Source organism: Gavia stellata, chromosome 18, assembly GCF_030936135.1.
Source record: "Gavia stellata isolate bGavSte3 chromosome 18, bGavSte3.hap2, whole genome shotgun sequence".
Taxonomy (NCBI): Eukaryota; Metazoa; Chordata; class Aves; order Gaviiformes; family Gaviidae; genus Gavia; species Gavia stellata.
In genome coordinates this window covers 9,372,818-9,390,311 of record NC_082611.1, presented here as the reverse complement: position 1 = coordinate 9,390,311, position 17,494 = coordinate 9,372,818, and the positions used below count along the sequence as shown (strand labels likewise).

The window sequence follows — 17,494 nt, the reverse complement described above, 5'->3', positions numbered from 1 at the left end:
TAAGGGAGACAGGACTAGGGAAAAAAAGTCATCTTAATTTTCCAACTCCTAAAACAATTTTGAGAGAAGAGGAAAATATAAATTAAACACTGTTGAGAGACTTGAACACATCCTTTTCACTAAACCAAGACAAGTAACAGTGGTGTTCTTCAAGATGAGCCTTCTTCCACTAGCAACCCACAGGCTTTTATGCTAGAAATGAAATACTAAAGCTAGAAATGAAATTCTAAAGCTAGACAGTTGTATAGGAAGCATACTCAAAACCCTGCTGGAAAGCAGGTTATAGCTGCACTGGTTTTGGCTGTTTTTTTTAAAAGTCACTGGGATATCGGAAGAGTTGCTGTAACAAATGGACAACAGAAAGATTCACTAACATTACTTTCAATCTGAAACAAAATTAATACCGTAAAGCTAAAACTACCAAAAATTAAACTTAATTCCCCTTATCCAGTACGGTATAATGGAGAGCTTTTTTCGTAAGAAGTTTCCATGCAGTATGTAAATTCGAATTTTGAGACCTAAGAAAAAAATAAAAACAAAGAAGACTTTATAAAACCCCCCAAGGATTAAGTCTTTGGAAAGAGCAGCAAAAGGCTATTTGCAAGAAATTTCTCAAAAGGATTCTGTTCAGTGACTACAGCATTTCCTATAAACCAACAACTGCTGTATACACAGCTAATGTAAACAGACATGTAGTTTTCACTAAAACCATCTGCAACGCCTGCACTGTACTTCTACTGCTCTGGAACAGTCAAATCTTATTACTCTAAATTGTCTCGTAGTATTCAAGTATTTTGATCATAGCAGTTCTTCCCATTCACTTTCAAGACTTAGCATATCCTTGTAGAGTGATATGTGTGTATATATATATAGAGAGTGATGTGTGTGTGTGTATATATATATATATAAAAAACTCTCCATCATACAGGAAGTTATCAGTTTTAGCTCATTCTGTTGTTCAATCAGAAAAATGTTGTATCCGAGTTCCGCAGTCACACAAGTTGTCAGATCACTTCCTTAAAAACCCTCTGCAAGCCACTGTCTTTTTCAGATCTCTCACGTCTGCTAATACTTCCTGATAGAGCTGATTCTGCACTGCCTTTTGGTTTCTGTAACCATCAGATATAACAAAGGAGAGTCAATGTATGTCAGGATGGCCACATTTACATACGCATGCACATACTCTGTGCTTTTTGTGCTAGGCGAAGGCAATGCAGAACAAAGCCTTAGAAGAATGACAGCAAGCTTCACCAGAAAGGTGAGGCACTCTTGAGCACTCTTACATCTGCTGTAATGTCGGTTCCACCTGCAACAAGCATTAAAATTCTTACACATGTGGATTTTAAAAACAAGATTTCAAAACAAAACCCACTCTCCTCTTTAAAAAACCCTTTCAGAACTGTAGGGCAACTTTTTTTGATTCTAGGGCAACTAGGTTTCGATTGTGTTGATCTTTCCCTTCTACCACATTTTCTACACTGTCAGTGCGTCATTCCCCTTGGGCTCAGCTTCTATTTCACTTTGATTCTTGTTCTCTTGTTTTACTTCTTTTGAGCTCTTCTCCGCCTCGGTTTCTGGTTTTACTACCTTCAAGTTCTGTTCTTCTGTCAGACTTGATGGTTTTTGTTGTGTGTCATCTTTGTTGCTCTTCACCACCTCCTGTAGATTGTATTTTCTGAACAGAACATAGTCTCTAACCACACTCAAGCAACAGACGTTTTTTATTATTTCCACCACAACTGTATATTGGGGGTTATTAAGATCGACTTTGTTTTCTGGATTGAGGCTGCCCACAATTCCTGTAAAACAAGATGTAGTTTAAAAGATGCTGGAAAAACCGAGTGTAAGCATGCCCTACTGAAAGGATAGAAGTTAAGAGAGAAGGCAGCATCCCCCTTAGTTGTAAGCAATTACTGGTTTTTGTAATTACTTTAAAATAGCAGAACAGAGGAGGACTTTCAGAATATACCACCAGTAGGACTGAAGTAACTGAAAAACTATCCCACTGCAATTACCAAGAAACATAATACTTGAGTAAGGTGGAGCTATTTTATGAGTCATATATTCAATGGAAATAGTAACACATTATTTCAATACAGCATCCAGAAAGAAAGCCTGATAGCACTCATTTCAAAGCACATATAACTCACACTCCAAATTATATTCAATGCCGTACTCTCTTTTGCTTGTTGTCTCTTAAAACTTCAACACCAACAAGGAATATTGTTGTCAAGCTTTTTTAAGTTTTAGAGAGGCTTTTGTAATTCAGCATACAGATTTTAAGCAACAAATATGTATGCCCATTAAGACCACTTTTAATAATCTGACCTATGTTATGCATGCAGTTGTGGGCTGCTTATATACTTGTTCTTAGTTTTGTGTGAAATTCATACATACCTGCCAATTCCTTAATTACTTCTTCCCTACTCATATGACTGTTATTACGAGCTTTGTAAACAATCTGAAAAGAACCCTTATTAGGGGCTTTAAACCAAGGCTCAAAAAACGTTTCCGTGTATTTTTTCATATCCTCCATAAAAGCCTTGCAAGTTCCAGAAATGGGTAGCATGCGCAGAATGACTCTTGTTTTCTTCTTTTTAGTGGCATGCATATCCTTTAATATATGGTGCACCAGGTTCTCAGGTTCTACAAGAAAAACAGCTAGGTATGAGAAGCAAATTGAAGGCATTTTCTCCCTTCTTCCCCCCTCTAAATAACAAGCTGGGGAAATGCACGCTTGGCTGCACTGCTGTCAGCCTCAAATCCTTTTCTGTAAGGAGTTGTTTTACTATAACAAAACTGGATAATCAAAGATTATTTTGTCAAAGCAGATCCCTCTACCTTTAGCAACTCTGCAAATGACAAAATTCAGTAGCAATGCCAAAGGGAAGGGAAACCCTGTACTTTTTTGGTATACACGAGTATCTTGAAAGTCACACTCTGTGGCCTGTTACTAACGCTGTTCAGAGCAGTTTATGCCCACAGCATTACACAGCATCAGCTGACGTCCCACCTATGCCCTGCGTTCTGATGAAGACCACGTTGTTGGCACCACTCTCCACTGACTGGAACCGCCGCAGCTTCTGCTCCATTGAGGCGCGGATCTGGCCAACCTCCTTCTTCACGGCAACCTCAACGTCGTCCTCATCCTCCTCCTTCTCGCTTCCAGACAGCCGCTCCTCGTGATCTGAAAACTTCACACAAGGCACGTCTCTTGTTTGGTGAATACCGAGCAACAGCGCCCACAGCCTAAAAAAAACCAGCAAGGCACCACCGCGCCCAGGAGCCTGGAAGTAACGGGCAAGGGCCTTCTCTCCAGCCAACCCGTGGGGCTGCGCTGGCGTTTGCTTACAGAAACCGGCGTTTTCGTTTGTGTGGTGAACACAAACAGGTTTTTTTTACATACAGAAAGGGAGAAGAGGCCTCACGGCGCTGCTCTCGCCGCCCCACCAGCGTTAGCGCTGGCAGGCTGCGGGGAGCGGGAGGCAGCAGCTGAGGGGAGCGGCCGACACCGCGCAAGGCCGCGCTCCCCGGCCTCAGGGCCGCCTCCCGCCCAGCACCGAGCGACCGGCCGGGCCCGACCGCACGCACCTGCTCGGGCCCGTAGAGCAGGTCGCCGTACTCGCCGAGGAGGCTGTAGGCCTCCCCCACGCACTTGCGCTCGTTCATGTTGCAGGTGATGAGGATGCCGCGCATGCCGGCCTCCAGCTGCCGCCCGCCGCCGCGGGGCCGCTTGGCCCGCCCCGCCGCCGCCGCGAAGTGCCCCTTGGGCCGCCGCTTCCGCGCCGCCGGCTCCGCCGCGGCCATCGACCGCCACCTGCTGCTGCTGCCGCCGCGCGCCGCGATGGCGTCAGCGCCGCGCCGCCCGCCGCGCCCGGCCCTAGCGCCCGCCCAGCGGGGGACAGCACCGCCCCGCGGCCTGGCGTCGGGCGGCGGCCGCCCCGTCGCAGCTCTGCCGGGGAGCGCTGAGGGAGGCAGCGGGCCCGGGGCACTGGCGGCTCCCGCCGGGCCCGGGGTGGCGGGGCGGAGGCCCGTGCGTTGTTGTGCTGCTCCGCGGAAGCCGAGCCCCGGCAGCAGGTGGGGTCCCCCGTGAGGGCCTCAGCCGGCTTCCAGGCTCCTCTCATGGCTGGGGTTGCTGTGGGTGGTGCAGTGCCCTTGGAGGTAAAAAAAACCCAAAAACCCACCCTTGAAAATTACAGTTCACCTCAGGCTTTACATGTGCCAGGGGGAAGGTTGAGCATGTCCCCAGGCACAGTACTCTGGGCTCGGCGCGCTTGGCTGTGGCCAAACTCAGTCACTCGTAGCCCTTGGCGCTTTCTCTTCCTCCAAACTTCAGTTCCAGGATTAAAGTCTGGGGTTGTGTTAATGATTCCAGAATTGAGAGGAACGGTGGGCCGGGGAGAGGAGAGGAGAGGACGGACGCTCGCTGAAGTGCGGGGGAGCAAGCACGCTTCGGTCCTGCTCTGCGCTGGCGCGTCGAACAGCAGCCGGTGCACCCCTGCGGAGGGAGAGCCGGCCTTCGGCCGCTTCCCCAGCTTCCTGGCTGACTCCTGACGGTGTCGTGGTGTAGAGGGACCAGCTGAAACAGAAACTCTTTATACAGGTAAATTTCAGGCCTGAGATACTAGAGAACGTGTGTTGACAGAAGAAACGTGGCCCGTAGTGTAGTTTATAAAGGAAGGTGTCTCCCTACATCACTGTCCATAAAAGCCTCCTCTCCCTGCAGCAACTCTTGCGCTTCTTGGTCAATTAAGGGGGCGAAAACTAAGTTCCTTGACATTTTGTGAAAACCAGCAGAGGAGACAGCTAAGGAGGCCTCACTAGGGGCAGGACTATCGTATTATTTGCATCCAGAGAACCCGGTTGGACTAAAGTAGGAAAAAGGAAACTTCATGAATTGATGGAAGTATTTATCAGTTACAACTGCAACAGGAGGTGGTGTTTACATCTTATCTGAAGCTCTATTACTGCAAAGCATTTGAGGCTCATAGAGTTCTACAGCAATTGTTAGACATTGGTGGGATTATTGACCACACATAAATTAAAACTCACTATATCTTTGCAGTGCTGGGCTTGTGTGAAAGACTCAAAGTTCTGGTGAATTACGGTGGTAGTCTCTGGAGGTGGGCATGTCAGGACATGTTTGAAACACAAGGAAGAATTTTTACAGGCAGCTGTGAGTGGTGCAGAGGAAATGCAATTAACCACTCAGAACATAACTAGGATAATTCTGTGGTTAAAAGCGTTGGGGGCTTGTAAATACCCATCCATGCTCTGGAAATTAGTTATGTGCCGTACCAAAAGAATAGGTTACAGGTTAGGTCACTGTGGAAGTTATGGTTTTCTCCCTAGACTGGAAACCTTCTTGTCTATGTATTCCTGGCACATTCACTGACTCCTGCCACAAGCCGTTCCTGTCATTTTCTCTTAACATTTGTGCCTCCTCTGGGGTGATGTGATCTTCTGGGTAGGGAATCCCTTTAAGGCTGTTCCTCTGACTTTCTTTCCTCTGGGAGGATTTCATCACATGCATTTCAAAGAGCTGTTTAAAATGTCACTACTGCAGACTGACTGTAGGTCTCCCTTTGCTGCTAGACAGAGAGCAGCTTTGTTGTTTGGGGGAATCTGTTTTGAATCAGTTTCTTTATGCTGCAGTGAACATTTCAGGGAGCTGTTTAACATCTCCTTTGAGTGTGCTGTTTACAAACAGACATGGGCAGAACCCCAGGAGGGAGTTTTGGCAAAAGAACAGGACCTATGTGCCAAGAAAGACCACAGCGTCACCCTCGCTGATCAGCACCCAGAGGACTGTTCTGCTCCAAAGACATAGATGGGTGTTAGCAATCTCCCTGCTGACCTTAGAGCCACGATTTGAGGATAGAGGTACAGCAGGAGCGATTTAGGGCTCTGGCAGCCAAACTCTTAGGAATCTTGACGCCCCAATTTAAGCTACAGCTTAGTGAGTGACATCCTCGCAGGAGAGGCTGAAGGTAGAGGCACGCACCAATGCCACAGCCGTGCCCACAGCGATGCTGGGCTGTGGCCTTGATGGCAGAGGGGATGGCACACGTTCCCTCCTGCCTCTCCCATGGGAGCAGAGCAGAGAAGGCAGCAATGCTGGAGCACCACATAACTGTGTGCTCTCTGAACATGAGGCAGAACCCTTATAAAAACTCAGAAGTCACTCACTAGGTATTAACAAAGCTGGTCCGGGCACCAGCTGCAGCGTCCCAGGAATCGATGCTCACTGTTGTCACGGCTGAACTTCTGTGGTTACCCGAGGAGCCCCAAGCTACCCGCTGAGCAGTGTAGTCACAAAGCCAATTGCAGGGCTGTTGCTCCTGTGTTGCCCCAGCCATGGCATAACAATGTGATTTGGCTGTAGCAAGGTCTTATGACTGTGTTCCTCCATGGGCTGGTGGGTGAGAAGAGGGGAGAAAAAGGAAATGGGAGAGATTTGGGACTCACATTTTCTACCTCCACTCTGGGTTCTGCAGAAATCTATCAGCTCTTCTTGGTGTGCCGGACTTGTTTGCCCCTTGTGTGAGTCCAAAGTACATGTAAGGAACCCAGGAGTCGGTCACTGGACACAGTGACGGGGCAAGAGCGGGCACGCGGCCAGGAGTCTGAGAGCTGTGTGAGGAGTCAAAGCTGTGACACAGAGAGGCAGCAAATTGGGACTGACAGCATTTTGACAAGGTAACTGACCCTCCACCCACCCTTGCAGGCTGCTGGGAAGGACATTTTCTAGCACTGGAGCCGTACTGATTTGCCTCTTTTCTGTCTACATTCCCTCTTCTTGTCCCTCTCTGTCTTTCATTTGGCTGGGTTTCTCTCCTGTTTGTCATATGCATACTGAATGTTACAGAGCCAAAAAATGTCCCTTTGCTTCACTGAATCAGTAAAATCACATGGTTTTACAGCTGGATAGCTATTAATTCCATAAGGAACTAGCAGTGTTTATATTATTTTGTAAATAAAAGGCAGTTGACAAGGCATGAAAATAATGACTACAGAGTTTTCAGACCTCCTGCTAAATTGACTGTTTTTGAGAAGTAAGGCTTCGCATTTTGGATCCTTTTTCAGGGAGTCTTTTAAAGTTTCTCTGTCTCATAAAGTGTCACTTTTTGCTGACCGCACATCAAAATAATGCTTAAAACATCAATACTTAGAATCTTTTCAGGAGTTTGCTACATTCATTTCGCTCTTGGCAACCAGTATGTTCCCAGTGCTGATAAACTAGAAAACCTGTGAATATCTTTGTACCAAGTGACACTGTGGCCAGCCAGTAATTAATGCACGATTGCTGGATTATCTGTGCAATATCTTGGTCCACACTGTTACTTCTGTATAGTCAGTCAGTAGCCAGGGTTGAAGTGCTTGCGTAGCATTCAGTGCCTCTCTGCTGTATACCGCGACTGAAATGTGATCTACAAGATTAGCGGGGCTTGTGGGGAGGGAAGGAATGTGCGTTACAGGAAAGCTGCCACAGTGACAGGGCTGAGTGCTGCTGGTTGAATGCAGGGTCAGGATCTCAGCTGCATGATGGTCACTGGAGAGCATGGGCCAGACAATGGCTGAACTGGAACGGTCCTCAGCAGTTACTCCAATTAACAGCTGGGATTGTTGTTCCAGTGTATTCCACTGTGTAGTAGTAAAAGCTGTTCTGAAACAGCATGGCTAATACCAGGTTTGTATCTGTATCACTGTAGCATTTCTTGGAGAGATAATCAGTAAGGAATAACCTTGAAGAGACTATTATGGCTCTTGCTGCTTTGCATTTTTTACTGAAGATCCCAAGTGCTATGTCGCCACGGGCTCCCCTGAGAAGTTCTCTCCAACTTTGCAGCTGGTGCTACCCAGTTCACACCTCTTTGAGTTATGAAGCCATAAAACAGCAGTATAGACCAGAGGTGCCAGAGTACTTCAACTTTGCAAGAGATGTGCTAGACAGATGGACTGAAGTGGAAAAGGTAACAGTTACTTGGCTTCTCTGATGCTGAAGTATTTAATGCTGGTCATTAATGCTGAGTATCTGACAAATCCACTGACACTGGGGTTATGTTCTGATTATAATCTGGTGGTTATCTCATGCAGTTTGAACCTGTTAGATCCCTTAAGCCACATGCTGTCCTGTCCCCGAGTCCAAATAGTTCTTTCCTTTAATCAGTAACTCCAGTGAGATTAAGCGAGAGTAAATAGGTGCCTCATAAATGAGAGTGTGAACTGAACCGCTCTAAACCTTGCATCAGTTCCCCCATCAGCCGTGACATGCACCCTACTTGGATGTACCGGGGAAATCACTTGACCTCTGTGTTTCATTGCCTGCCTGTAAAATGAATAATAAATACCGTGTAATGTCAAACCTCACCCACCTATCTCAAATGTGAAATCTTTTGCATTGAGGGACTTGGAATCTACGAAACTGAACAACTTTGAAACCCAAACAAGACATGAGGTCTATGCAAGGAAAGGGAATATAGAAAGAAACCGTGGAGTATAGGTCTATCACCTTTCTTACTACATAGGTCTGGTCTCTATGGATGTAGGACTGGTTTTGCAGGATTGGGCTGTTCATGATGAGGGGCTAAACGCAGTTATGTCCTGCCTGGCAGCAAGAACAGAGCAGAGGTATCACCTGTCTGACACAATTGTTCCTTCTGCAGGAAAAACAGGTTTTGGCAGGCTGTAAATGGAGCAAGGAACAGCCTCTGGAGAAGAGGTTTTGCCCTCTGAAGTCCACAGATAAAATCTGCTCCCCTGAAAATGAACCTTATTGTTACTGTACCTTCAAATAGATAATAAGGTGTCATATTCTTGCTGCTCCATTGAATTTTTTGCTTGGGACGTGACTTACTACACTGCTACTGCTAAATGCATTGGCCCCCTTTAAAGGACATTGTATACATACATTTCAAATCACTTCACACATCAGTTAGGTGAGACATTGATTAAAGGTCACATTGTGTGGGCCTATGCTTTTGAAACTTTGATTTAATTTTCAGAAGTACCAGTCAGGCCCAATTCCAGATTAAGTTGAGAATTAGCTCTGATGGCTCAGGAGACTCTGGGGCACAACCCAGAGGTACCCACATCCATCAGCTGCTTTGTTGGTTTGACCTGAACCAAAAAGATTCTCTGTGCTGATTACTGTACAACCTCTTCAGAGTGTAAGATGAAGAACTTGGGAAAGGAATACAAATTTTATTTCCTAAATTACGTTTATAGGCTGTTCTTTCTAAGGGAGAGTTCTCTGCCGCATTTGGAATCGGTGGCAAGTTTTTGTTGTGTCCCCAAGTTTCTCCAGCACAGAATAAGTGATGAATGCCTTTCTTCCTCAGACTTAAGGTAAAGACAGTGTGTTTCTAAAATGAAGCATTTGTTCTGTACCCTGTTGTTCTATAGGAGGGAAAAAAGTCTAAAAACCCCGCATTATGGTGGGTAGATGGTGCCGGAGAAGAGGTGAGGTGGAGCTTTGAGGAGCTGGGAGTGCTATCCCGGAAAGTGGCAAATGTACTCTCTGATGCCTGCGGTCTGCAACAGGGAGACAGAGTTATTCTGATTTTGCCCCGGATCCCGGAGTGGTGGCTGGTGAATGTGGCTTGCATGAGAACAGGTTAGTAAAAGCATAGAAGTGGTATATAGGTACAGAAATTGTGACTTAAACCAATCCTTGCTCTTTAATGCACTCAGAACTACCAACATGCTAATGAGGATAAGCTAGTGTCATGCTGGTCAAAAACACTCTTTGTGCCAAGTTTTGTCTTTGTGGTGCTTTTAGGACTTCTGTGCATGCTGTGGCTGTTAAGGAAACCCTGTGAGTACATGTGCCTCTGTCATTCTCTTTCCAGCACTTGTGACACATTACAAATGCATCCTCTTGCTAGCTTGTGGTGAAATAAGCCCACACTTGATGAAGTGTTTCACACATTCCCCTGTGGGATCTGTTAAATACTCAGCTTCCCAGTATTTACAACCCAGAATGTCTTGGTGCCTCACAAACACTAGCAGTATACCCTGTGAGGCAATGGCTATGTTTGCCAGTAAAGAATTCAAATCCAGAGAGATGGCATGTTCCAGGGGCAGTGTTTTCAGAACAAGAAAAGTTATTCTGTTGATTTCTTTTACTGTCCCATGATCAATATAGTATTTGCTAACTTGTGCTAATCCTTACATAGCATTTAATCCATCAAAGAAATCAGCATATTTACAAATGTAGGGCCAAGTCCTGCTTTTAGTACAGCCCTGTTCCACCAAAAGATCAAACTAAGCTGAATTCTGCTTGTAGGTACAAGTATTCTTCTTAAATGTTGAGACTGTTTTTCTGTCCTTTCCTGCCCTTTAGGAACTGTCCTGATTCCTGGCACACAGCAATTGACAGCAAAGGACATTCTTCATCGACTGCAGAAATCCAAGGCAAAGTGTATCATCACTGATAATTCTGTGGCACCAGCTGTAGACTCAGTTGGGGCTGAATGCCAGTCTCTGAAATTCAAGTTGCTTGTGTCAGAGGGCCACAGAGAAGGATGGCTGAACTTTAAAGATCTCCTGAAGTGAGTAAATACTGCTGTGAAAGAGCACCAGAGCAATAACGAAACAAAAGCACAGTGGTTTGTTTAGAATAGGGAATGTTGGCAGACTCCAATATATTTTCACCCTTTTCAGACTGCCCAGTGGAAAAATATCAGTTTGTGACACTTTTGATTGCTACAGTTATTTTGGTTAAATATTTTCAAAAATGTGTAAGTCACACTTTCAAATCACTTTATTCATCATTCTGCTTATTTTAAGAAATGCTCCTTCTGATCACCACTGTGTGACCACAAAGTGTCAAGATCCAATGGCCATCTATTTTACCAGTGGAACTACAGGATCTCCAAAAATGGCTGAACATTCCCACAGCAGCTATGGTATTGGCCTCACAGTAAGTGGAAGGTACAGATATCACTTCAAATCAAACATATTTCTGTAGCTGGTCACATAGCAGAAGGAAGAGAAACACAATCTTTTTACAGGAAGCTTTTGTGTCAATAGTTTAAACAACAGTAGTTGTTTTACATGCCAAAAAGTGGGGCTTTTTTCCCGTAAAACAAGGCAGTTTGAGTCCAGCTGCCTTAGTGTATAGAGAAGAGAATGTAGCAGTCATACAGTCACTAACTTCTTGTTAATATTTTCTTTAACCTTTGGTAAATTCTTCATTGTGTATAGTTAATAGATTGCCCATGAACTGAACATCAGCACAAGGTTATGAAATCTGTACCACAAAAGGGAAAAAACGTGGGTCTGTTCGGCTTGTGAATTCATGTGTGTCTGGATTAGACACAGCTCCTGCAGTATAAAAATGCTGATAGTTCAGAATCTTTAAATTTATAAAGCAATGTTGTTTATAAAATTGATATGGCAGTGCACTTCACTCTAACAGGCAAAGAATAACAAATCAGAAAATACCAAAGTAGAAGTAAGTAAACAAAAAACAATCCTCATCCCTAAAAATTAATTCAACAAAACCCCAGCAATCTCATACATATTCATACAACACCGTGTTCTGAGGTGATGTTAGTTTGTCCATCAGTATAATTTTTCCCTTACAAAAATGCAACATCAGTCTATCCTGATGATGTCCTCACTATGCTGTGTCTTACTCCTGCCCAGAAATTCAGCTTTTTCTAATTGCTATTTACCTAAGACAACCAGTGATGGATTTGCTTCACTGGCACATATATTGTTGATATTTTAATATTTGCCTTATTCCTGCCAAACAGAGACTGTGGACTGTTTCCTTGTGTTACCAGGTACTGGCTGGACTTGACTTCCTCAGATATATTTTGGAATACATCAGACACGGGCTGGGCAAAGTCGGCTTGGAGCAGCATTTTTTCATCATGGATTCAAGGGGCATGTGTGTTCGTACATAAGATGCCACACTTTGACCCAAGCATTGTCTTTGAAGTAAGTTGAGAGCCCAGCAACAAACAGCACTATTCTCTGGCTGGTCTTGGCGGGGTTTTCATTTCCCCTGGCACTGCACAGGGGCAGCATGCAGCACAGTTATAACTTTCACCAGCTGGTAACCAACTGATTAGTTAAGTAGTGAGTGCTGCAAATATGTACCACAAAACAAGAGTTTCATCATATACTCTGCTCTGGATTTGACTGCACAAACCTGCAAACATCCATTATTAGGCCTAAAAGTGAAGTACACAAGAAATTGTTCTGGGATTTGTGGAGCACTTTGGTGTTGTTTTTAAAATAAGTGACAATAACAGATGAATGAGAATTTCAGTTGCCTGCACTATGTAATTCAAAGTTAAGGAGTGAAGAGGCAGCAAGGTTGAATTTCCTTAACAAAAGGCACCAACATTATATTCTCTTCCATCGTCCACACACAAATCTTTGTCATTTGAAGAAGACTACCATGATTCATTTTACGTGGAATGACTTTATCATCATATCCATATTAATTAGATGGCTGGAAGTTGCTAGTTAATGTTAGGATATGTTGAAGAACACGTGTCAGTTGTACACCTACAGAACATCTAAAAAAGCAGCCTTATGGTTTCACTTGTTTTCTACTTAAACTGCAATTATTAAGAAATTCTGCAAGAGAAACTAAAGCTTTCAAGAGCAAAAAACTTTGGTGTGTTGAATTAATTGTAAAATTATGTAGATTCTATTTTGAAGAATAAACTGATGAAATGTAACTGCTGTGTGTTGGTGTTGGCAAGCACAGAGCTAATTGCTTTTAGGACAATTAACGTGTTGTTCGTGTGTTTCATAAGCTGCATGCAGAGATCATTACATTATCTCTTACAATGAACATGGGACCTCACAGGTTGCAGTATATTGGCAAAATTTACTTTTTTTATTCTAAATTCTCTAGAGTCTGTCAAGATTTCCCATAACCGTCTTCTGTTCTCCTCCAACTGCCTATCGAATGTTTGTGCAACATAAACTGTCCAGGTAAGCAAAAGCAAAGTATCCGTGTTGGTGTATTTGAAAAAAAACAGTAGACCAAACATTCATCTCACCTTGATTTTATTCCAAATTTACAATGGTATAACAGTAACTCAGATCCTGTATTTCTCAACATTTTGAATCTTAATTATTAGGAGCAAAGTCAGAATAAAGATTTAGGAGTAGTTTAACCTTTTTTTTTTCAGATTTGTTTTTGTTTAACACTATACAGTTCAAATGGAGTGAATAGGACCCAGTAAAAATCTTGTTCTTATGTAGAAAGAACCCCACAATACAGGAATACAGTAGTGAATGGGGCATAGCAGATAGATGACTGCCAATTATTTGTTTTCTCTTTCCCACTAAGCTATACATTCAAAAGCCTGCGGCACTGTGTGAGTGCTGGGGAGCCAATCAACCCTGATGTGATGGAAGAATGGAAAGCGCAGACTGGACTGGATATTCATGAGGGCTATGGACAGACAGAAACAGTATGTTCTGTTTTACAAATGTAAAAATGTATGCTTTACAGATACAGCAATAAATTCTATTCAGGTTGCCAAGAAAAAGTGATTAAAATTATTGTACGCAGTTATGAATTTTAGGGAAAAAGTCAAGTGCAATAAGCAACACTGGAAAAATGTAGTTTTTTTAAGTCATAGAACAATCATAACAGCTTAATCCAAAATCTAAGGACTGTTTTTCATTCCTGTGGGCTTTGGATTGGGAACTATCAGAAACGGGATATATTCCTCATTACTGCATTCCAAATTCTGCTTTAGAATCTATCTTTAGAGCACTCACTCACATTATTTGGAGCTGTGGGAATGATTCTGAGGGCATAGTTTATTTCTAGAAGTTTAATCATTGGATATATGATTGTAATGAAGACAATTACTATTTCTTACAGAAATACAATGTTAGCTGAGTATTTTAAACTTAAGCTAAAGATTGAACATGCAAGCCACAGTTTAATTAAAAAAAAAAAAACAAAACAACAAAACCAACAACACTTGTTACAGGTGCTGATCTGTGGAAATTTTAAGGGAATGAAAATCAAACCTGGCTCTATGGGAAAGCCGTCTCCAGGGTATGATGTCCAGGTATCGTACCTCTGATGACTCAATCTCTCTCTCTTGCATAATCACTTTCCATTAAAGAGGGTTGAAAGCTCTAATGTGAGTTGTACCATGTACCATCATTCAGCAGTGAATGAAAGAGTGAAGACACGCATGTTACTGCCCTAAACTGAGTATGCAAAATAAGCAATTGGACTTCCCTGTTCCACCATCCTCACCAACGTAAATGACAACTCACTCCTAACTGACAGTTAGATGCCAAACGTTAAGGCAATGATAGAAACTGAATTGCTGAGTTAAGGAAGAATGGGAGTGAATGTTGTTTCCTGGTGATAACAAATCTGCTGAAGCAGATTCTAGCACCAGATCAATTTGCAATATGGGTTAAGATTTTTAGTATCTTTCTTTCAGTTCTTAAGATTTCACAGCCTGTTACTTATGATCCTCCCTGGGGTCTTAGTAACTTCATTACATGTTTGCATAGTCCTTGGCATTCCTCAGATAAAAGACAGTGGATTAGTAATAATCTTACACTTCAGTTGTCAGAATAAGACCCCCTACTGCTCCAAATAATTTCCCAATTAAAAAAAACCTTTGATTATGTATTTTAGATGCGCACCTAGATTCTATAATCTTTCTTAACATAATGCTTTTTAATTTGGCTGCAAGATAATAAAACTGTGTTTATTTTTAGATTATAGATGAAAACAGTAATATCCTGCCTCCTGGAAGAGAAGGAGATATTGCCATCAGAGTGAAACCTACGAGATCACTTTTTCTTTTTACTTGCTATGCTGTAAGAATATTTCTACAGTTAAAGTAGATATGCTGTTAAATCTCTGTCACGAGGAATCTGATGCCCCATTTCATTTGCATATACTCTGCTTACCAGTCTGAAAACCTGGGGGAAGGAAAGAGGGATTTCCTTTTTTTTTCCTGCAGATGCTTGGTCTACTTATACAAACAATTACATGTTCAATGAGATTGTCCTGCCTAGCAAATTAAAATCCACTTTCTTTTGATTGTTATTTCCTTAATAAAAAGGGAAATGTTTGATGGACCACCTAATCCCAAAATACTCTTTGGCCTAAGGGCTAGAGCCTCCATCTGAGAAGTAGGACACTGTTCAAATCCCGTCCTTCCAGATTTGAGCTTCATGGAGTGTTTCACACATGGCAACATTTTTCAGGGGTTTTTTTTCCATGTTGGTTAGAATTTTCAGTCCAACAACCAGTAGAACAAATGCATAGTGCTTTCAGTTCTGACATAAGGAAACCTTACTAAATTTTATGCCTAGTATCAGCCTATAATCAGGTCTTCTGAGCAGTACTGAGCATGTGGGAAAAGAACACCATGCATACTGCCTAGAAAAATTATTGCGTAAGTCAGTTGCATTTGCTGTAAGAAGAGTGCTTATTAATTGCACTGTACTGAGCCAAAACTTTTTGAGGAGGGGACAGAGGGGTGAAAAAAAAAATCTCAGGATAGGAGATGCTAGAAATACAAAGGAAAAAAAAAAAAAATCATTAAAGGGTAATCACCTAAAAGCAAATTCTTAGTTCCATAAGCCTACATATTTTTGCAACCGTCAGTGGTTCCTAAAGCCATGGGGCATAACATGTTATGATTAAAACTTTAAGTCAGTCTCAAGTAGTGAAATTTCATTCATTTATTGCAGTTTATGAATTTTATATCTAGTTTTGTGGTTTAGTAATGTGAATTAATAATTCTCTCTTACTAATGTCCCACTTGCATCTGATGCACATGACCACAGTATGGACCAGTCTGAAAAGCTGAAATTTTTGAATATTTGACCATACCATAACTTACATGCTAAATGTTAGAATGCAATTTCATGTATTTTTCAGGTAGTTTTCATGTAAAATGCAACTTAATCTTTCCTAGGATGATCCAGAGAAAACAGAGGCAACAATACGTGGGGATTTTTATGTCACTGGAGACAGGGGGATTATGGATGAGGATGGATACTTCTGGTTTGTTGGAAGAGCTGATGATATCATTAATTCTGCTGGGTAATTTAAGACTGATTAACAATAAATCATTAAACTTGAATAACACAGATGACTCAGATGTAAAGTTATGTTTCTGTGTTATCAAATATAATTAAAACCCCTTTTTTCTGTTTTAAAGATACCGTATTGGACCATTTGAAGTAGAAAGTGCCCTAGTAGAGCATCCTGCAGTGGTGGAATCAGCAGTTGTCAGCAGTCCAGACCCCATCAGAGGAGAGGTAAACAAGTTAAACAAGCTTATATATTTAAACAGCTTTGTGCATACTAGAGCTAATAAAGCCCAGCTTCCAAGGGCTTTCTCTGTCCAGGGGTGTTTTTTTCTTTTTTAAATTAAAACTGAATAAATTCAAGTTGGCATTTGTACTCAGACACTGGAGAATCCACACAGGAAAAAACTGACCAAGGCAATTGCCCCAAATAACAAAAGCACCATGTGAAGCTTTTCTCTTTCATTCAAATACTTAACAGTTTTTTGTCTTTATTAAATGTATATAAACTAACTGCCTGCACAGTCCAGGCCAATAGTGAGCACCCACAGACTTTGGCAAAGCTTTCTGTACCTGCCCTATACATTACTCTGCAGTTTGTCAGCAAATGTTTGGTTAAAGTTTCAAATCTTACTGTTGTGTAATACTGTTTCATTGGCATTTAAACCATTGCTGCCATAACTTCTTTAGGTAGTGAAAGCCTTTGTTGTTTTAACATCTGACTATGCTTCACATGACCCAGAAAAAATGATGAAAGAGCTACAAGACCATGTTAAGAAAGTTACTGCTCCATACAAGTATCCTAGGAAGGTGAGTGCTCAAATACCCAAATAATTCTCGCTGCCGTAAGACAAGGGGTATTAACTGTTATGTGGCTTACAAGCCTATGCCACTGAGGTTAAGAAAAAGTAAAAATTTAGGCAAACTGTATCTTACTTTGTATTGCAATTTCCTCCCTTTCCCAATAGATGGAGTTTGTTCAACAGTTGCCAAAAACTATTAGTGGGAAGATCAGAAGAAATGAACTGCGCCAAAAGGAGTGGAGAAAACATTAGAAGTACTTGTTGCTTTTTTATAGGATTTTATAAAATAAGATATTGCAGATTTACACAGTAATGTAGAGTAGAGGACATTATAGTATAGCCTTCTTAGTTTAGGTTTGAATAAATTCTTACCTAACTCCCAGCATTTGGCTGTCCCAGGTGCCACACTAATAGTTAATAGTACAAAAGCAGGCAGACGGATACAAATGAAATGGGAAACTCATGTAGTCAAGAGCACAGTAAGTGATGTGTGTTAAATAAAGTATTTAATGAAGTGTCACCAGCATTTTGTCTTTATTGTTATTTAATTTAAAGGATTTAAAAAAAAAAAATCAGTAAGACTTTAAGAGAACACTTGCTTCAAGAATCACTTTTGAGAAGCGCAACAACTTCTACAA

General features: G+C 42.2%; 2 protein-coding genes across 2 annotated transcripts; one reads left to right on the top strand and one right to left on the bottom strand.

The window, feature by feature from the left end:
• Positions 1-90: 90 nt before the first annotated feature.
• On the bottom strand, positions 91-3,807 carry THUMPD1 (THUMP domain containing 1). The gene is made up of 4 exons (XM_059826417.1): positions 3,592-3,807; positions 3,014-3,194; positions 2,398-2,646; positions 91-1,799 (listed from the first exon to the last, which is right to left on the bottom strand). Exons 1-4 carry the CDS (start codon positions 3,805-3,807, stop codon positions 1,474-1,476), a joined length of 972 nt encoding a protein of 323 aa, XP_059682400.1. The 3' UTR covers positions 91-1,473.
• Positions 3,808-7,803: 3,996 nt separating this feature from the next.
• Positions 7,804-17,111, top strand: LOC104250991 (acyl-coenzyme A synthetase ACSM3, mitochondrial). The gene is made up of 13 exons (XM_009815084.2): positions 7,804-7,973; positions 9,406-9,616; positions 10,346-10,553; positions 10,792-10,935; positions 11,793-11,949; positions 12,881-12,960; positions 13,322-13,445; positions 13,977-14,057; positions 14,728-14,829; positions 15,939-16,066; positions 16,185-16,284; positions 16,744-16,863; positions 17,022-17,111. Exons 1-13 carry the CDS (start codon positions 7,806-7,808, stop codon positions 17,106-17,108), a joined length of 1,710 nt encoding a protein of 569 aa, XP_009813386.2. The 5' UTR covers positions 7,804-7,805; the 3' UTR covers positions 17,109-17,111.
• The last annotated feature ends 383 nt before the right edge of the window (positions 17,112-17,494 follow it).